This window comes from Sciurus carolinensis, chromosome 5 (assembly GCF_902686445.1).
Source record: "Sciurus carolinensis chromosome 5, mSciCar1.2, whole genome shotgun sequence".
Classification (NCBI taxonomy): domain Eukaryota; kingdom Metazoa; phylum Chordata; class Mammalia; order Rodentia; family Sciuridae; genus Sciurus; species Sciurus carolinensis.
Window position 1 is genome coordinate 12,532,517 of NC_062217.1, and position 21,317 is coordinate 12,553,833.

General features: G+C 49.6%; 1 protein-coding gene across 1 annotated transcript in view; it reads left to right on the forward strand.

Annotated features, from left to right (window-relative positions):
* The window catches only part of Stk24 (serine/threonine kinase 24), a 99,555-nt gene that overhangs the window by 40,123 nt on the left and 38,115 nt on the right, over positions 1 to 21,317 (forward strand). Inside the window, exon 2 of the mRNA XM_047552893.1 lies at positions 5,047 to 5,277. Coding sequence (XP_047408849.1) covers positions 5,047 to 5,277 — 231 coding nt within the window. The remainder of the gene's footprint in view (positions 1 to 5,046; positions 5,278 to 21,317) is intronic.

Genomic DNA, 21,317 nt, shown 5'->3' on the forward strand with positions numbered 1-21,317 from the left:
TCGTCTTAATCTGTTCTCGAGACGCAGGCTCTTGGGGGGTGTTCCGTGTGTGGGTAGCAGGCGGACAGGCCCACCTCATCTGAAGCTGTGACCCGTGCTCAGAGAGTTCCCAGGTGGCTGGCAGGTGACATCTTTTCTGCCAAGGAGACCTGCATTCCCCAGAGGAACTTCCCGCAGCAGGATCCTGAGGTTCCCTTTTGGAAGCGGTCCTCTCTGTCCTGGCCTTTTTCAGCGCAGGGGCTGAGCGTGTGCGAGGATTGCCATCCTGTTCTTAGGGGTCGGCACCCTCCCTGCCAAGGTGGTTTCCGTGAGGTTTGCAGCAGCACACCTGAGCAGGTGTGCGTGCCTGGGCCTGTGTGTAGGTGGCAGGCTCGTGGCCGTCACTGGGAAGATGGCGAGAGCGGTGGAAACACCTGCTTCCTAAGCTGCCTGAGACCCAGCAGAAGGAACCAGGTCATTTGCTGCAGTCAGACCCTCCTCTCCAGAGTGCAGAACACCTGCCCCCAGGGCTCTTTTCTTCCTGGTGTTTCCTGCTGCGTTCTCTTCCTACTGTTGGGTCGCAGACTACCCCCAAAACTTGGTGACCAAAGCCAATAGAGAGTTAGCATTTTTCAACATTCCTTGGGGTTCTTATCCTCTTTGGGGTTCTTATTCTGGGTCTGGCTCTGTAGCAGCAAGTGGCTGGGTGTCTCTGCATTGGACAGGGACAGGCCTCTCTGCATGTGGGTGTTCGAGAGGCCTCTTCAGGCTTCCCCTTGGAAACAGTACAGTGTCACAGAAAATCACAAGGCCAGCCCAGGTTCTGGGGTGGGAAAATAGACTCTGACCTGCTGGGAGCATCACAGTTGCATGGGGTGACTGACCACAGGGATGGTTACCTATTGACCCCATTAGAGTAGCAGTCTGCTGTTTGCCTCCTGGTTCTGAAGATCCATGCCTCTCATGCATGCAAGATGTGCCCCTCTCCTGCCATGTCCTCCTCCCTCCTACACAGGGATGGCTGTCAGGGCTGGGGTTGGGGGCTGGCCAGCTCCCTGCTGTGACTTCTCTCCATTCTTGGAGCTGTGAACTGAGACTCAACAGTCACTAGCAAGAGGAAAGAGGGTCTGCAAAGAGGGTGGGAGCCAGAAGCCTGCGCAGGAAGTGGCCCCATGGTTCTGGAGTGGAGGGCGGACTGGCAGGGCTGGCTGCACCTGGCTTCGGGCATCCCTTCTGTGTCAGCTGTCTCTGGTTGAGTAACAGACCAACCCAAACCCGGCAACTTCTTATTTCTCCTGATTCTGTGGGTCGCTGTGCAGTGCTGGGCGCTCTGTCGTCAGCAGGTAGCCTGGTTGAGCTGGATGGCCTAGGAGGACCTCATGCAGGGGCTAGGGTCTCAGCTGGGGTCCAGGAAGTGACCAGTGATTGGGTTGTGTGCCAGAGTCACCTTGACAGGCAGAGGCGGGATTCACTAGAAGCAGTGTCCTGCCCTGCCCTCTTCAGCCACTGGGGGTTCCCATCCTCCTTCTCCCCTTCTCCTCGCTTCCCCCCGCGGTTTTGCTTGGTGTGAGGGTGGGCAGCAGTGGAGGAGCCAACCTGAGCAAGCTGTGGCAGCCCCTCTTCAGGCCTTCAGGCTTCCCCCAGTTCTGAGTGTTGGTCCTGTGTGTGTGGTCCCAGGCCACAGCAGCAGTGTCACCTGGGAACTCTTAAGTCTTGGACTCCACACCAGACTAAATCGGAAATTCAGCCTGCACGAGTCTGATACCACGAAGTGAGTTCCTGCTCCTGGGGATGAAGGTGGTGGCTAGCTGCTTCCGGCTTAGAGCCTCAGGCCCTTACCACCTCTGTCCACCCTCGTCAGCAGGGTGTTGCTCCCCAGCCGCCCCCTTCAGGCCCCCATCTCTGTGTTAGAATATTCTTTGCGGTGTCTGGCCCGGGTCCTGTGTGTGTCTGTACGTGTGCACAGAATCCCCGTTTCAAAACAATCTTACCATTCAGGGTCCTCCATCCTGGTTCCCAGGATCTTGGTTGTAGAGGTAAGGAATGATCCCCAGGCACCCCCAGCACCCTCTAGTAAAGGAGGGACACGGGAGGGTGGTCCAATTGAGCAGGGCGGGTGACAGATTCCGGTGGTAAGTGCTGGGCTTGAGACGTCTGGACAGGAGGGGCTTGTCCCGCATAGGACGTCAGCACGGTGCTGCCTGAGGTGGCTGTTCCTGGGTCTGTTAGAGTGCTCCAGACGCGGATTTTGTGCAGCCCCCGCCCGCGACTCTGAATGGTAGACATCCCAGGCGAGTTTGGTCAGCCAGGTTTGGAAGTGCTGACCCTGCCCTGTCTGTCGTGCTCCCAGAGAAGGAGCGGAGCAGGAGCGGGAGGCTGGGATGGAGCCTGGGGTTTGTCCTGAGCTAAAGGCTGGCCCAGACGGGTTTGTATGTAAAGATCTTCTGGAACCAGGAGGTGGGGTGGGAGGGTGGGAGGAAGAGCTGAGAGCAGGGTTCTAGATGCCAAGAGACTGGAAAGTTACACGGATGAGGAGGAGGAGTGGTTGGCGGGGCTCAAGTGCAGGGCACTGCGTCACTGGTGACCAGAGGCAGCTGAGCCAGGCTGCGGTGGGTGGGGGGCGGGTGTAGGTGCCTGTGGGACCTTCAGAGGAGGACCTGTGTGAAGGTGGAGGCCAAAGGCCGCACGGCGCTGTGGTTTGTTGGAAATGGGAGAAAGCTGAGCACGCTGCCCTGGGCAGGGAGCCAGTAGAGAGGGCTGGAAGCAAGAGGGCGGTTGAAGCAGAACCCGGAGCAGAGAAGGATGGAACCCAGAAGCCAGCTGTTAGGGTCGGCCTTGAAGAAAAGGAGGGCCACCCCACCTCATCCCGGGGGGAAGGAGGTAAGGGGTGGTGTGGCCGCTGGGAGTGGACAGCGCCACGCGCCTGTTCCGTTGTGCTTGAAGAGGGGATGCCCCATCCTAGCTACTGGACCGAGCAGCAGGGGTGGAGGCCAGGCTCGAGGCAGCGTGCAGGGGAGGAGGGTGTGTGGCACCCCCTGGCATCCTCTGGCCTTCTTTGGAGACATTCCCTTCCTAAAAGTGACTTTGAGGGGTGCTCACCCGGCGAACCTGACAAGTTTGAAAATGACAGGATATTTTAGGACTGCCCACTAGCTTCAGAAATAATCCCCACTCCAGCGAAGGGATGGTCCTGGGCTCCGGCTGCCGGTCACAGACCGTCTGGCAGATGCCGCGCTTGGACGGTTTCCGAAGCCTGGGGTGCAAGTTCAGACTCCCGCGTGTGTCGGGTTCTAACAGGTGTTGGAGACGTGGTTCCACGGCTGGAACAGCAGGTGCTCAGAAAGCACCTCGGAGCTCTGCTGTGAACCACCGGCCGGCCTTGTGTGGTGCTTTGGCAGAAGCCAAGGGGAGCGGCAGCTTCGTTTGCACCCATGGCTGTGTGCTCAGCTCACCCTGAGCTCTGGTCCTTGTGGTCCTGCAGTGTGTTAGGCTGTGGCTCCACAGGACGTGCCCTTCCAATTTTAAGTGACACGGTCTCTCATGTGTCCTCTGTCCTGGCCAGGGGGTTTGTGAGCTCTCTCATTGTGGGGTGCACAGTCTCTGTGGGGCTGGCTCTGCCCCTCTGTGAGGAGGCCTCCTGTGACCCTCGGCTCTGCCTCATCGCTGTGTGTGGCTCCGTGGGGCGTCCTGGGGCACGGCAGGGCTCCACCTCAGGTCAGGTGCCGGGGCCCGTGGCTCCCTGTGCAGTGCTCGCTTGGATCTCTGAGTGCTTCCTCCCTGGCGGGTGGTGGTGGGTGGGTGCCTGGCGAGCCTCACTGCACACTGTCACCACCGCGTCCTGTGCTGTGACCTGCTTGGGCACTGCTGGTGTTTGCCTCCTCCCCCAGCCTCTCGCTCTCCTTCCCTCTTCTCTTGTTCTCTTTCTGAAAACGTCCTTTCCAGCCCTCCTCCTTGCCTCTCTTGTTCCCTCCCCATCCATCCTATTTCAGTGACTTTGAAGGCTCCATGGACCTTTGAGGGTTGGCCCCGCGTTCTCTTCCTCCTGGTGCAGGGTTCTGAGGGGGCCGTGTCTGTAGGGCTGTTGGCTCTGGGCCCTTTGATGCGCTGTGGGGTTCCAGGCTGGCGCTTGTCACTAGGTGCCACTGGCATTTGGGACAGGGCAGTTGTGCAGCACCCTGGCTCTGCTGCTAAAGGTTAGTGTCACCCCCCAGTTTTGTGACAGATGGGCCCTTTGTGTCACTTCTAGACATGCTCTGGGGATGACAGGTTACTTAACTGCCCCCATTGAGAACTCAGCTGTTCACATGTCTCTGCACAGGGGGCACTTCTAGGGTAGTCGCCGTCACCCTGACAGGCTGACTCCTTGGGTGTGAACTCTGTGCATTTGCCACCATTCAAGGTGGCGAAGAACTTTTAGGAGTCATTTCAAGGGCACAGCACTTGTGTGACAAAACCACGCAGGCTGCTTCTTGTTTTCTGGGTCCTGTTGGACTGTTGCTGTTGGGTGGAGGCAGCAGTGGTCACGAAGGTGCAGAGGACTGTGGACCCCGGGCTCTGCACCAGATTGTTAGGTGCACTGTCGTTCCCCTGCCCTTGTGTGATAGAGATAGTTAACCTGTGTCTTAGTAAATACACATTTGAATTTAGGGAGTCTGGGGGATGGGTGGAAATTTTGTTTAGACAAGACTGGGTTGCTGGGGATTGAACCCAGAACCTTATGCCTGTAGGCAAGTGCTGTGAACCCCAAGAGGGGGTTTTCAATAACTCATATATTCTAGCATGCTCACGGAAGCATTTAGACTTTCACTTCCACTTTTCTTCTTTAATTGGGTAATTTGTTCTTATTGCACATTTACCACATTTAATAGTCTAATATACATATGTAGGTGAGACCCAGGAATCTTAGGTCCCGACCCTGAAGAACTGCGGTCACAACAGTCTGATCCTTGACACGGGAAATAGATGAGTCCTTCCAGGTCTGTGGACTGCATATTATAAATAAAACTGAGAAGTGGTCATGGCACTGTGAAGTATTAAGCATTCCCTTCTTTCTCTTTTCTCCTGCAGAACCTGAAAGCAGACCCAGAAGAGCTTTTTACAAAGCTGGAGAAAATTGGAAAGGGCTCTTTTGGCGAGGTGTTCAAAGGCATTGACAATCGGACTCAGAAAGTGGTTGCCATAAAAATCATTGATCTGGAAGAAGCTGAAGATGAGATAGAGGACATTCAACAAGAAATCACAGTGCTGAGTCAGTGTGACAGTCCATATGTAACCAAATATTATGGATCCTACTTGAAGGTAAGGCTTAAAAATAGCGCCATCTTCCATCTTGCAGCACTTGGCTGAGCGGCGGACAGGAAGGACTCCCGTAGCACAGGAGGCTTGCTCAGGGAGGAGGGAGGATGTGACCTTTGCAATCAGAGGAAGCTGACTTCGACGGTCTTATCATCTTAAATGTCGCCGATAGAAATTTATTTTTGGCAGAAGTGTTTGATGTTGACATTCTCTTTGAAGCAAGAAAGGGTGGTACTTTGGCATCAGAACTGTGTCTTAGTATCACAGTAACTGTTAATCACCTAATTTTAGGATGATTTACGAGTAGTAATAAAAACTCATGCCAGCCTAAGAATATTAATCTCCTGATGTTTTCAATCATAACTGCAGTTTAATTTAATGCTGTTTTTAAAGACTTGTTGAGAATTGATAATGTTGATTAGTTAGTTTGCCTAGACTTTTCAGAATGCTAGACTATAAGTTCCAACAACAGAACACTACAGACTGTACTTGGCCTTTTTCCTGTTCTTAGAGTCGTATTAAAATGGCTTTCTGATCTTGATGGAACCAGTTCACCCTGTTAGATGTCTCAGGGTCATCTTCTCCCCTGAGAAGTTCTAAGATTGTTCCTTGTGTTTTGAGTTACTAGCCATGTGCTCATTTCACTGAGCTACAGATGTAGTATCTTTTAAACTGAGGTTTTGGAAGTCTTAAGAATTGATGAAGAACTCTGAAATAATTCTCATGGAAACCAAATCATTGTAGAGTAGAAATGACTTGAGGAAAGCAGCTCTAAACCTGAATAGTTAAGATTGGGTCTCTTCCTGAGTGTATCTGCTTAATAAACCTGCTCTGATGTAAAAAGGGATAGTGTAGGGTTTGATTTTGTGGAAATGTGAATAAGAAGGTATTAGTTGAAGGTTGGAAATTCTGAGAAACATTGATTTACTGAATGAATATTTAAAGGAAATCAACATTGAGAGGCAATACTGTTTTCCCTGTGTAAAGGATAACAATATGGCATGGCTAGCTCAAATGCAGCATTTTGGATTGGAAATTGAGTTTTAGAGTCAGATGTCAACAGACTCAAATCTTGCCATCATTTACTTTGGTGTGTGGCCTTGAGTGAATTTTTTTTAAAGCTTCCTTGCTTCCTGATTTGTAAAATGGAAAATACTCCCTGTTGCAGGGCTGGGGTAGAGTGCTTAAGGTCCTGGGTTCAGTCCCCAGCACTGCAAAAACCAAAAACAAACAAGAACTTGTGAAAGATAAATGGAAGGTAAGAGCGTGGAAGTACCTTCAGTTAGCTATCCATTGCTGTGACCGAAATACCTGACAAGAACAGCTTGAGAAGAGGGAAAGCTCATCTTGGCTCACAGTTTCAGAGATTTAGTCTGTGGTCAGCAGACTCTTGCTCTGCGCCCAAGGTGAGGCAGACGCCACGGGAAGGGCGCAGCAAAGGAGAGCTGCTCGGCCCTCAGTGACCCACCTCCTCCTGCCTACGGTCACCACCCAGTCAGTCCAAACTAGGATGGACTGATGAGGTCATAGCTCTTAGAGTCCAGCCATTTCACTCTGAATATTCCTTCATTAACACTGGAGATTTGGGGGGACACCTTGTATCCCAACCACAACATGTAGGTACCTAATAATTGTTACTTTCCTTCCTTAATTGGTTGGATTTGTTCAGACCTCCTCTTTATTTTTTGGTACCAGGGATTGAACCCGGTACACTCAACCACTGAGCCACATCTCCAGCCCTTTTTGTATTTTATTTAGAGACAGGGTCTCACAGTTGCTTAGGGCCTTGCTAAATTGCTCAGGTTGGCTTTGAACTCATGATCCTCCTGCCTTAGCCTCTCGAACCCCTGGGATTACAGGCATGTGCCACCATGCCTGGCCAGATCTCCTCTCTTAAATGACCTTGCAGTAAAGGTACATGTCCTTTAGTGAAAGTACATGAGGCCAAACCAAGACACTCAGGACCAATGCAAGCCGAGGAACGATGCCAGTGCCCAACGAGTGTTGGGGTGCTGGCGCACCAGCGTGGGGCCACCAGGCAGCAGCAAGGCACGCAAGCCTTCTCCTGACGCAGGAGGAGAGCACACGCGGCTCCCACAGGGCCACGCCAAGGTTGTCTTGATTGATTTCTACGAAGAACGAGCTCAGCTCGGATCCTGTGCTGTGCTGCTTACGTGCTCTGTCAGTCCTGCAGTAGTGTTGGAGCAGATTCCCACTGGCCTTTATGGTTTGCCTGTTGGTTGTAAGACCCTCATGAAGTTTTTGGTGATTCAGCTTAATTGGAAATTAGGGCTCAGTGGTTCCAGGTATCTTCTTCAGCCTTGGCTCTGCACAGGATTTTACTAACTGTGGGAATAGGTGGCTTTACAGTAATACACATGCCTAGAGGTCCTGTCCGGTCTGTCTGGTTCTTGCCTGAGTCACTGATTCTGGAACATCAGGTTCTGTAGGAACCTGACCTTGATCCAGGGTTGCCCTGTGCATTTTTAGTTGACACAATGCCAGCTGCTGTCATAAATTCCTCAAGTTCGTAGTGACTCACATATGATAGAAATTTATCTCTTGCTCAGGTTGCCCTGGTCTGTGGGCTCTTCCTTCTGAACACTGATCCAGGACCTCAAGTTCCTTCTCTCTTCCACCTTGGCTGTGCTTGACCATCTTAAGTCAGTGGAGGCTCACGTGTGGGAAGAGGTTGTGTGCTCAGGCTTGGCATAGAGCATGCTGTTTCTGTCCACGTTGCCCTGGCCGGAACAGCCCTGACCACACCTAACTTGGAGACTGGGAATAGCACTGAATTGCGTGCTAAATGAGTGGAGAAAGGGGTTTGGTGCACATAGCCAGTCTTTTCCAAAGCCATGAACTTTAAAGGAAATGGAATAATAACTCATGGGTTGGTTTCTCCACTGACTGTCTTCGGGTCAGAGAAAAAACCTGCGTAATTGTATCTAATGTCTTTTATGTATATTGCACCAGGCTGCTTGTCCTTTAGGAAGTAATACTACAAATAATATCACCACCATTGTGTATAGTTGCCCTTCATTTCTTAAGTCATGTTAAAGACAATTCTGTCTTATTTTACTAAAAACATATGAACTGCTGTTCTTAAACAGTATTAACTGTTGACAGCCAGCCGGGATAGGAATCCAGAGCTGTAATCCTATCTGCCCGATCTTACGTAATAGAATTCCATGCGTTCCTTTGGCCTACAAGAGGACCCTGTGATGGTCCAGACTGCCCTTGTGTCGTCTTGGTAGCTTTGGATGTTGAAGTTCTATGGTGCTCTACTGGCTGGCAAGAGGCAGATGAAATTGACTGGTTAGGCAGATGGCTCTTTGGCACTAGGTTGCAATGCTGGTGCTGCATGTGGTCCTCATTGCCCTTTGAAAGCTGGTACTGTTCGGGGCTCAAGTTCTTCCTTCTTTACGAGGTGACTGGAGAGAGGGCCTTAGGAGTTCACCCTTTGTTAAGGGACTTTACTTAGCAGGACTGGACAAAGGAGAGAATACCAGGAGTTGGTGTCTTCATTGCTGGTTCAGCATTCAAAGGTTTCATGGTTATTATTTGACTTCATTCATCTAGTCCAGCAAAAAAGATGAAAAAGAGTAAGTCAGGGGTCAGAATGTACTGAATGCGACTGCAGAGTGGGAGAGTGGGTTCATTCTGATTGTGTAGCCATGATCAGGTCCCAGATGCCTTGTGGCTCCTTGTTGCCTGAGACTAAAAACAAATACGAGGGTGACAGTTCAGGGAACGAGGGTCAGTGGTGAACTACTGAAGGTTGGATGCAAGGCCTGGAAAGGTCACAGGCTCATCATGTGCCACTCGGCGTCATCCAGTGTAGCTTAAGTGTGTGCTTGTTGGAAAGTTAAACCAGTTGGAATGTTAACCAGAAGTCTCCATCTTTAATACCACTGCAGTTTCCTAGCACAAAAACACCCCCCACAAGATCAAAATGAAACCGTTCATGGGTGTGTGGGGTGTGCAGGCCAAGAGAGGGGGTGTCGAGGTTATGTGTCTGGTGAGGGTGCAGATGGGGACTGGACAGTGCGCAGTGTGGATTCCACGCCCATTCTCTTTTCAAACAGTGTCCTCTTGAGCAGCGTCCTGTCTAGGCGACCGCCAGCCTACCAGAGCCTCCACTCAGATTCCCTGATGGTCACAGCCAGGGTTTTCTTCTTGGATCCTACTGTGGGCGCTCTACCATGGGGGTGCTGCTTGGGCCACTGCCTTACTTGCTAAGGGATCAAATGCAGATAAGCACACTGATCTTATGGGATTGCTATAGAGTTTAGGTCACGTATGTAAGGTGCCTGGCATGTAATTGGTTTTTAGTAAATGATAATTTTTTTTTTTTTTTTTAATAAAAGTTAGCCAAATAACTCAGTTCACTAGTCTGAAACACAGATTGTTAGCATGCTGAAAAGGGGGCTTTACTATGCTCTTTTATGATGTTAGTCTTAAACATCAAACGGGTTTGAAGCAAATCAGGTGTGAGGCCCAATAAAAAAAGAGCTTAAGTGCCTTTTAAAGTCTTTATTTGCCATAGTTCTTTGTCTTTATTTTTTTCATATTGTCTTTGTGAACTTTGAACTAATTGTCTCATAGTGGATTCAGATCCCTTGTTTATGAGGGAATTTTCACCAGTTCCTAGAGATTGTCAAGGTCATGTTACCCAAAATATTCACTAGGAGGCTGTTAAGGGAAAGTTCCTCAGTGAGTTTTAGAAAGTACAAATTTTTCTGGTAAAGGGTTGGTGACATGGACACATTATAGACAATAGTTTCACTTTAGAGTAATTTTCAAAGCCATAGTCTTTAGACTTCTGTTTTTCTTCCCCCTTCTTTTCCCAAAAGGAAACTAATAGAGCCTGATAAAATGGGGAAAAAAAAAATCAATTTTCCCTCAGGGAAGGAAAGAAACAGCCTTGGTGTGAATGACTGGCCTCTCCATGGAGGAGGCTGCTGGGAGGTCACAAGGGTCTAGTGGCCCTGTCTTGGCTTAGGGTTCTCATCCCAGCGCGATCGTCAACAGCCTCCCGGCGGCTTTCAGGCCGTCCTAGGTGGACAGTAGGATATGATCAGCCTGCTCTGCTTATCTCCAGGGAAAACCCCACCCCACACAACTGCGATCCCCGCCCTGCAGATGGTCACAGTTTCATGATCTTTTTTTTAAATCTCAGAAGCATCTCAGTCTAGCCACATGGTGACAGACATGTTCCACTAGGACACCTCCAAACCTGACTTCACTTACGCTTTTCTCACAGCTGATTCTTGGGAAACTCTGCTCTGCACTGACCTTTGTTTCAGGTGTACTATTTGCTTCTGAGATTGTCTTCCTTCAGATACGTGCCTTTGAAGTACGAGATCTCCTACCCCTCAGAAATTCTTACAAACCACAAAGCCTTTTAAATGTCTGTATTTTTTCCTTCCAGAGATAAAATTCTAGCAGTGTTTTCAATGAGGTGGAGAAAATAAGATAACTGCTTTAATATTTTGGTACATTGAGGATGCTTTGTTGCTAATTTGAACTGGAGTCAACCACCATCTTTAAAGGGCCAGGGAAGAGAGTCTCGACCCTCTCACATGGAGAGATAGACCTTGCCACGTCGGGGGACGTTCTGTGCCTGTTCTGGTCCACATTTGGGAGGATGTGGACCATCTAAATGTGCCTTGCAGCCACCCAGGTGCCCCTTCCACCCTGCAGACCCTTGTGGCAGTGTCGGCGGATGTTCTTGGTGTCCCGTGCTGCTGGCATCTCGTGGATGGAGGCTAGGGAAGTGGCTGCACATCCTGCAGTGCACAGGACAGTCCCATGGAGATCACCCCGGCAGCGTCGGCAGTGCCCCTGCTGAGAAAACTCCGCCCTGTGAAAGGAACAGTGAGGCGTGTGAGCGACGGTATTCCTCAGCTGACATTCCTCAGCTGACATTCGGGACACATGGAGTACCTAAGGGTATTTTGGACAGAGACCTTGGTACGCCCATGTGATTTTCATCACCAGACCACAGGTGGGCTTTGAGCCTTGTGGTGGCATGCGTCCAAACTCAGGACAGGGATGCACCGCTCGCATGCTGGGCTGCGACACTGCAGTCCCTTGCAGCACTTGGGGCTGATGGCATCTGAAAGCGGCTTCTCTGGGTACCTCTGTTCTGATGGAAGACAGGGCAAAAGGTGGACTGTGATGCCTGAAGCTGGTCCACAGTACAGATGGACACGTGAACCTCCCTGACCAGGGTCCACCTTGAGCAACTTTCTGTGGTGGAAGCAGCCGTCTGGTGGGGGGTGCCCGCGCCTCCCTGATGGGTGCTCCTGGCAGGTTGCAGTTCTCCCTGAGACTTTGTACTCCGCCTCTAAAGTTAATCTTCACCTGAGGGCCTCGCCCGATGGGGTTTGGATTTTTTCTGGCAAATAGATGGTGACTGTGGGCAGAAGCAGTTATCAAGTTTTCATTTTGACTTTGTGTGTTATAAAAGCTTCAATGGGTGAGAGAGCAGGTGAGCTGCTGATACCTTCCTTTCGTTTTTTTCTTTTCCCTTCCTTCCTCCCTCCCTCCCTCCCTCCCTCTTTATGGGTGTGTTATGGTTCGAGTTGTGGTTTCTAAGGCGTTTTGATTGGCCATGGTGTGCTCCTAAGTGCCACCTCAGAGCTGTTCACAAGGTGGTGTCTGAGCTCTCGACTAGCTCCAGAGCCACTCAATGGTGGTTTGTTCTGGTAAATGGATTGTTGGTCATTTTCTTGGGTTTCTTTCCCTCTTTCCATCTATGGACCTTTGAGGGAGGAGAGTTGAGTTTTTCAGATTTTACACTTGATGGCACTGCAGTATTGATCTGTATAAGACCCTTCTCTGCCTCAACACGTGCATCTCTTTAATGAATAGAACATTGTTTTGTGTACTGTGCGTGGGTTTATTTTTCCCTCCTGCATAATTTTAATATTTGCACACAGCAAGATCTGCTTTTTTGGATGTATGTTTCCCTGTGCTTTAGCATACGTACAGCTCCTTCTAGGCTACATTGCACTAGGGTACAGAACAACCCCAGCATCCCCTAGAGTTCCCGAACCATCTCTGCCCGACCCTGGCAGCAAGTGTTCTTTCCTCACACGTTAGGATTTCCACGTGCTGTAAGTGGAACCTGGCAGCCCGCGCGCAGCCTTTCGATGGTCGCTCTTTCAGTTAGCGCAGTGCGTGTGGGAGCCATCCATGTCCGTGTGTGTGAGTTAGCTGTTTTCTTAAATTGTTGAATGGCACACCATTGGATGGCTATGCCATATTAATCTTTTAAGGACATTTGAGTTGTTTCAGTGTTTTGATGATCATGAACAACTTTACTGAAACATTCGTGAGTTTTTGTTTCCTCTAGGATAATAGACACCTAGAAGTAGGAGTACTGAGTCATATGGTCAGTGTCCATGTACGCGTCCAGAGCGGCTGTGCCATTCTTTCCACCATGAGTGGGTGTTAACGATGCATGTAACTTTCAGGACTTGTGGTTCTCATGTGAAGTGCTGATCCCCGCAGCACCTGGACTCTGCACTCTGGAGTAGGAATCATTTTAGTTACGTACTGCCGTGTGATTGTTGAGAAGAGCCTTGCCCGTCACTGTCCCACCAGCAGGGGATTTTGTTTCCCTCTTTCCCCCTCTCCTTTTCCCCCTTTTTTCACTTAAAAAAAAAAAAAAAAAAAAAAAAAGCTTTATTGACTTTAATTCACATGCCCAACCATGCAGCCCCCTGGTTTCTAGCATGTGCACGGGAGCTCACCAGGGACCCGTGGTGAAGCCAGCCTTGTGGGGGAGCATTTGGAGGAGCAGAGGGGCCCGCCCCACTCACCCCACGTGGGGAAGATGCAGAGAGGGAGGAAGGGCCAGGTTCACTTGCCCTGCTAGGGTGTGCCCTGGTGACAGAATTCCTTCCTGTAGTCCCCACCTCTTGAAGGTTCGCCCAGCTCCCAGAGGTACCATCAGCTGGGGACCAAGCCTCTGACCCTTGAGTCTTTGGGGAATGCTAAAGACCAAAACCCCAGCACTGAAAAGTAAGCAGCTGTACATGGATAAGCCTGCGTAGTTACCCATGTGTTGGTGATGGACCGCTGGGCTGTTTCTGCTTTTTGGCAATTAGGAATAATGTTGCTGTGAACACCTGTGCCTAAGTTTTTCTGTGAATGTTGTACTTTGTTTGTTTTGGAGTGGAAAGGTTGGGTCATGCAGGAACTCTGGTTAGCCTTAGTGTCTCCTTACCTGTTTTCTGTTTTTAAAGTTACAGCCATTCTATTGGCTGAGAAAGCAGTACCTCATTGGATTGATTGATTGATTTTTTTGGTCCTTGGGATCGAGTGCTTTAGCACTGTGGTACATTTCCATTTTTTTAAAATTTTGAGTCAGGGTTTTGCTAAGTAGTTGTGGCTGACCCTGAACTTGGATCTCGAGTCTCTGGGATCTTAGGTGTGTGCCATAGGCTCTCTCACTGGGTTTTGATAAGCATTTCTCTGTGGCTAATAATGTGGGGCTTCGTTTGTCTACTTTTTGCTTAAATTGATCTACGACTTTCTGATTTTCCCCAATCTTTAGATTTGAGAGTTTTGTTGTGCCTGTTTGCGTTTCTTCCTTTAGCGAGTTGGAGCAGCTGCGAGCACTCTTGGACGTGGTGACTTCTGTTGCTTTCTGCGTTCATGTCTTCTGTTCAGCTCTCTTTCGGGTCGAACGTCTTCTACTGTTTGAGGCACATGTTCCAGCTATTCCATCTTGGTCTCGAAGGCCTCAGGCCTCTCCTCTGTCACGGAACTTTTCACTTTGAGGTGCACTCGACTGTTGTCCTGTCAGACATTTCTCCTCTGTCTTCTATCCTGGGTCTCTTCACTACTCCCTTGTCCTCGGAGAGGACATTCCAGGTATTTAGTCACAGCTTCACTGTTTTACGGCCAGGAGGAAGGAAGGCTTTGGTTGGTGAACAGGGCCACTCCCTTGTCAGGGGCACCTTGGTGGGTCCTGCCCTTGGTAGCTCATCCACCTGACCCTGACACTACAACCTGTAAAGTCCAGGCCGCTCTCTCCTGTCGTGGTCAGCTCGGGGACAGTCTCCCTCTGTGAACACCGTGTGCGCCTTGCTGTCTGCTCTTTGCCAGCATGCTCTGGGGGAATCTGTCTTCTCCTAATTGCCAGCACCTGTTGGCATGTGGCGATGTGTCCCGCCAGAGCCTGAGCACATCAGCAGTGGACCTGTGGACTGCTGGTCCAGGGTCGCCATCTCACACTTGTCTGCTGCCCGAGGCCATTAGGTAACATCTGCGAACAACTTTATTTGACCCAGCGTTCAGTTTTTAATTATGGCCACCTTAGTGACGGGTAGTTGAGCCAGAGAAATCTTGCCTGCTGTGTCTGGGTTCTGTTCCATTTTCAGTGTGCCGGTGTTGTTCCCCTTTGCACTTGGACATGTTGAATGAATGGTGTGAGTTTGTGCCAGTAGCTGGGGCCCACCTTGCCATATACCCAGAAACCTAGGCAATGCCCCCACTCTGTCCCACGAGTGTGGCTGGGAAGTGCGTTCCCACCACGGTAGTGAGGTGACTGCTTCAGCTGCCAGAGATGTGTCACAGAGCTCTGCGGGGTGGCCCCTGTCCCTCGCTCCCAGGCTCACATCCAGGCTCTGCCTCACGTCTTGTTCTGGATTCCTGGTTCTGCACCTTCCTCGTTGGCACCGCTTTGTTCTCACCTGTGGATGGTTTCCTGGTCACCCAGAAAATCGCAGGCAGCGACGCCTGTCTTCCCTTGTAGCCCTCCCCGGGAAGGCCACCTTCCACAGAGCTGCACCCTTCCTGACCACGTGTGCTGGCTCCCTGACTCTCGTCCTGGGGCACATTGACGCCTTTTTCTAACAATTGGGACTCGGGCTCTGGACGGGATGACTGGTTTAGATTCGTGCCTTTTTGAAAGCCTCTCAGATAAAGGTTTTGTTGGTATGTTTGAGAGTTTTGATAATTCTTTAAAGTAGTAAATTAATTTGTGTTTCTTTTCTCTTTCCTGGTTGATTGGATATATTAAATATATTTGAATTAAGCTTTAAAAACACATGTCCTCAGAACCCTGAGTCCTTTTTCCCATCTCCTTCCTTCCTTGTAGAGGGAATTTCTTATTTCCAGTATTTGCTTTGCATTGGTGGCAGGGATCAAATATCTTTAGGCATTTGTTTGTCCAAGGGGAAGCTGATTTCTTTTAAAGGGAAATTGTGGGGTGATGTACAGTGGAATGTGTGGAAGTAGTTTTGCTAGCTGTGCACCTGGCTGAGAAATTTCAGTGTCTTGGCATCGAGTGGCTGTTGGCTGCTGAGATAGGGAAGTGAACTGTAGTATCGACCAAGCTTTGTTGCATTGGATTAGGTACTCAGCCTGCTTTACCTTGAATTTTACCTGCTACACCTTGAATTTTAATTATTTTTGGCTGACTTAATACATTTCAGTTGGACTCAATGACTTCTTCTTGTCATTATAGATGAAACCAGTGGAGGTAGACAGGGCTGGAAGCAGCGAATCGCCTTGTTTGTGTTTACGTGCAGGCGTTTCCTCCTGCTTCTAGCCATGGCTGGTACCATGAGTCACTGTCAACATTGCTGCTTTTTATTTTTCAGGACTGGGGATTGAACCCAGGACCTGTGTGTGCTAAGCAGGCTCTTCACTGCTGAGCTGCATCCCCAGCCCCTGGGTCATTACTGACCCCCTATTTTCAGCAAGTGCACTGAGGCGGAGCTGGCTGACCTTGACCTGTCAGTAGCAAGCCTGGTTCTTTTGAAGTGGCTGCTGCTCTCTCTCTCTCTCCTTGGAGGAGGTGATGCCGCTGCCGTGGTTTCTGCACTGAGGTGTGGCGTGAGGACGTCCTGCTTTCTCCGGGTTCCTTCCGTCCTAGGTGGATGTGTGTTTCTGGAGGCTTTTCTTTTTGAAGTTGAGTACTTGGGATTCAGAGGCTGACAGGAGAAAGAGGACACATGTATGCCACACGCAAATGCACAAAGATTTCTTTGGTTGCAGGGACCTTGGGGCTTGCTTGCGGAAGAACTTGCCTTTAGAAGACTTCGGGTTCCTATCAGTGTCTCTCTCTCCAAAGGGATGGCAGACCTGTGACTGAGGTCGCCAGACGCCCTGGAGGTGAGCTCCTTTGTCAGGGACAGGCCTGTGCCTTCCTTGTGGCCAGAGCCTGGCTCCACCCACACCTCTGCGGGCTCCGAGAACCAGGAGCTGTTTCTCTTGCTTCCAGGCAAAGTGAGGGCTTGGCGCTCTCCTCACAGATAGCCCTTCCTTCCCTGGGCTCAGGCACGTGAGGAAAGCCGTGGCAAGTCTCCCGGTCAGAGACAGCAGCAGGAATCCCCCTGAACTGGTGGTCTTGAACTTGTGGGCAGCTCTCTGACTGCACATCTGGCTCCATGCTGACCACTGAGCCACGGTTGCCATTTTGGCCTACAGGCTGAGACTAGTGGGGAAACTGAGCCAGGTTGCTGTAGCTCCGTGGTAGCTAGCCTTGCCCGAGTCTGGTATTAGTGATGCAAATTTCAGAGACCATATTCTGACCTTTCTAAAAAGGGTTGCTCTGCACACCGGCGGGGGGGGGGGCTTCGGTGGACCAGAAACTGCACCTCCCACCCCACCCTGCACAGCGTAGACTAGAAAGTGGCCTGCAGCCCAGGACAGGCGGCTGCCACAGACGGGGACTGCTCCCTTCCCCCTGCTCTGTCGCCCTCTTACTAAGGGGATGATAGGTCACAGTAAGCTAGAGTTTCCTAGTAAGTTTTGTCTTTAACAGGTAAAGTTGCAGGGTTGAAAAATGAGAAATTTTTGCATGTGTCCTTGGGAAGATCTGCTGGCAGTGGATTTTGTAAGTTCAAGTGTGGCTGCTGAGAGAAATGCCTTTCAACCCGAATGCACCTTTCCTCTTGGTTGGCACACTTCCCATCTGCCTCTCGGAGAGTAACTGGAAAAGCGAGTGTTTGGCCTGGTGGCTAAGCAGTCACGGAGGGCGTGCTGCGGGTGGTTTCTCTAGGCTCACAGTGCCCTGTGCAGAGTGGCTGCATGTCCCTGGCCAGCCACGGTCAGCAGGAGACTCTGGGGAGTTGTGTTATGTAGCTCCTTGCTTCTTAGAAGTGTTTGAGTGTCCCGGTGTTTTGTGTATCTTTGTAAAATTGTTCACACCATGGACTGTCTTTAAAATTGGAAGTATCATCAGCATCTTCAGATCTGGTGACGTCAGAGAGCCAATTCCAGAAACTCAGACCACCTTCAGAAAACTGATCCTTCATGTTTTCTTCCTCTGAGCCACACTGTGTGCTAAACCTTGCTTGGGGTTGGGCCTTGGTACTTGCTGAGGTGAGTTGGTGGGCGGTTGCAGTGTGTGGCTGGCTCCCCTCCATCCTTGCTGATGTGATGGAGGGATGGAGTTTACTCGAGAAGCCATAGTGTCTGGAGGCTGTGCTCTTGTGCACTGTTGTGGTGCTGGTGTCTACACATCTTGTGCCACCCACCTCTACTCCTGGGATAGGAGGAAGAGTCCTTCTTCTCTCCTGTTATCCACACACAGGACAAGCCAGCAGGCAAGACGTGAGCTAGGCCTCGCGCGTCCACGGACTCTCTGCAGACGTGCGCAGGGCTGGCATGTTTGTGGGTGGAGCTACCTTCCTGAGCTCTGCTGGCAGTACCCAACCCCCTGGCCAGCTGTGTCACAGGAGCTCTTTACTTCTTTGACGGTGATGCTGTGATTTGAGGTGAGCAGTGTGCAGGGGAGATGCGAGGCCGTAGCGGGTTTTGTGGAGTGCTGTCCCTTGTGGGCATCGCCCGGGTCTTTGTAGCATGGAAGATGAATGAGTAGAATCATTGGCCTTCTCGATCTGGCACGCAGAGAAAAAAAGTGTACACTATGAATTTTGTTCATGGTCCCTGTGGAATTCAGAGAGGGAGACATAAACCTCTCCCTAAAATATCCCATCGACAGGGCCATGGTTTATGCTGTGCAGAAAACTTGGGCAGGTGAGTGGTCAGGGAGCAGCTGCTGGGGAGGAGGCTTTGGAGCAGAGCCCTGAAAGAAGACGGCCGTGAGGAGGCGACGGGGTGGCTGGTGGAGGGACAGTGCTGTGGCCCTGACGCACCGAGGGAGCCTGGAGGAGGGGCTGGCGGTCAGGAGGCTTCTGCTCCAGCCAGTGCTGGAAGCGGGGGTGTGTCTGTTGCTTCCAGAAATGCCAGTCCAGCATGGCGGACGCCAGGTGTGTAGAACTTGGAAGGGAGAGTGGGATGTGCCCCAGGAAAGGCTGTGATTCATCTATATTGTTTTGGGACTCTTCTGGGTTGTTTTCTTAGGTTTTTGGCTGGTTATATTAAACACAATTGATTTTAGAGTTGCTTCAAATGGGTGTTCCATTTCTGTGCTGCTTATTTGTATTTTCACTATTTGTTGACTTCAGTTAATTGGCTATACTGTCTGAAGAAAATGGTTTTGGGGTTTATAATTCCATTTAAGTGATGCAAATATACTAAGTAGAGTCTCTGAAAAGAGGAAGTTCATGCAAATTTTTATCACCATGTTCAGACACACAGTTCTTTTGAGTGTCTGTAAATTGGATTTTTTTTTTGGGTTTGGGAGGAGGTACAGTGTTCTTCCAGAACAGCACACTGTTGATCAGTATGAGTGAGCAGAGAGGCCTGTCTGGGGGACATGAGGGGTTTAGTCTGATGGGTTCTGAGCTTCGTCGTAGCTATTTCTTTCTGGTTGCGAGGAGCACTCTCAGCAGCTGCTCACCACCATCCAGCTTCAGCGGAGACACGTCTTTCCCTTGCACGGTAGCCTCAGGCTCTATTTGACATGGTAGCACAGATGGAGTTGACTTCTTTTTTCCAGAATTCCCTTCCTCTGAGCAGTAAACAAAAGCTCTATCCTTGTGATTTCAATCAGGACCATAACGATTTTCTCTTCCACTTCCTCCTTGCCAAGGCTTTGGAGGTCATATTTGTTTATTCCGAACTTGGAGATGAGGATTTGTTCGGTTCTCATGCATGTGCTTACTGCCTATCAGCTTCCAGTTAGCTCTTCCCTGGGTTAGTTGTTCTCAGCTACTGAAACCATCGTGCTGCAATAGCCTCAAAAAACAAAACAAAAAAAAAACAAACAAAACGAAAAAAAAAAAAACCAGGAATTAATTTAACCAAGGAGGTGAAAGACCGCTGAAACTGTAGAACATTGGAGAAGACACAAGGGGATGGAAAGACCTCACATGTTCATGGATAGGCAAACAATATTGTTAAAATTCCTTTATAACCAAAAGCAATATACAGATTCAACACAATGCCCATCAAAATATTAATGACGTTCTTAACGGAACTAGATAAAACAACCCTAAAATTCCTTTAGAGAATTAAAAACCCAGAATAGCCAAAGCAATTCTAAACAAAAACACCAGTGCTGGAGGCACGATGCCTGACTTCAAATTATACCACGGAACTGTAGTAACAAAAACTGCACGGTACTGGCACGAAAACACACACACAGACCAGTAGCACGGACGAGGACTGAGACAAACCCATGTCTACAGTTGTCTGATCCTTGACAAAGGTGCCAGAAACATACTTTGGAGAATAGACAACCTCTTTACCAAAAGGTACTGGGAAAACTGGTTATGCATATGAAGAGAATGAAGCTAGACCCTATTCTCTCACAAAATTTTGAGCACAAAATTCAACTCAAATATGGGTCAAAGACCTAGGAATTAGACCAGAAACTGTACAACTCCTAGAAGAAATGTAGGGCCAACACTCGAGCATATAGGCACAGGCAACAACTTTCTCAGTAGGACCCATAGAGCTCAGGAAATAGTGCCAAAAGTTAATCAGTGGAATGGTATCAAATTAAAGTGCTTCTGCACAGCAAAGGAAACAGTTAAAAAACAAATGTAAAGAGAGAATCTACAGAAGGGGAGAAAATCGTTGCTAGCTGCTCTTCTGACGGGATTAATATCTAGACTACGTGAAGAACTCTAAAAAGTTAATACCAAAAAAAAAAAAAAAAGTAAAACATTAAAATGAATTAAACACACTTTTCAAAAGAAGACGTACAAATGGCCAACAAATATGTGAAAACATGTTCCACCTCCTTGGCAGTTAGGGAAATGCTAATCAACTACACTGAGATTTCATCTCACACAGTCAGAATGGCAGTCATCAAGAATACAAAGAATAATAACTGCTGGAGAGACTGGAGAAAGAGGAACACTTTTACACTGTTGGTGGGATTGCCAGTTAGTGCGACCACTGTAAGTGTGGAGGTTCCTCAGAAGACTAGGCGTGGACACCACATGACCCAGCCACACCACTCCCCAGTGTTTATCCTGAAGTATTAAAGTCATCATGCCACAGTGATACGTGCATACCCGTGTTTATAGCTGTAGGATTCACAATAGCCAAACTATGGAACGGCCTAGTGTCCATCAGCAGATGAATGGACAAAGAAAATGTGGTGTATATAAACAGTGGGGTTTAGGTCAGCCATAGAGAAAAATGAAATCATGTCATTTGCAGGAAAATGGATGGAACTTGAAAACTTTATGTTAAGCAAAACATGCCAAACTCAACAGGTCCATTGTTGTACGTTTTCTCTCATACGTGGAAGCTAGGGAGGAAAAAGGAAAAGAAAGGTGGAGGAGTGGGGATCTCATGAAAAATCAGAGGAAGATCAGTAGAGGAAAGGGATGGGGGTGGAAGACTGGGAGAGAGGGGAGGGAGGGGAAGGGCTGTGGAGGGACATTGACCATATTATATTGTGTGCACGTCTGAATATGTAACAACAGATTCCACCATCATGTGCAGCTCTAGTGCACCAATAAAAAATGTGCAGGAAAAGAAAGAAGGACGTGCCGGGTGGGGGTCTAGGGTAGGGACCCTGTTCCCCTGCGGTGTGGGTGGGTCCAGGGCAGCATTCTGCACAGTTCTTCCCGCCCTTTGGAAGTTATTTACTGCATCCTTGACTGGCCCTGGCCCAGCTGCAGCTGCTGGGAGAGGGGGAAGCACATCTGTTCTCCCCA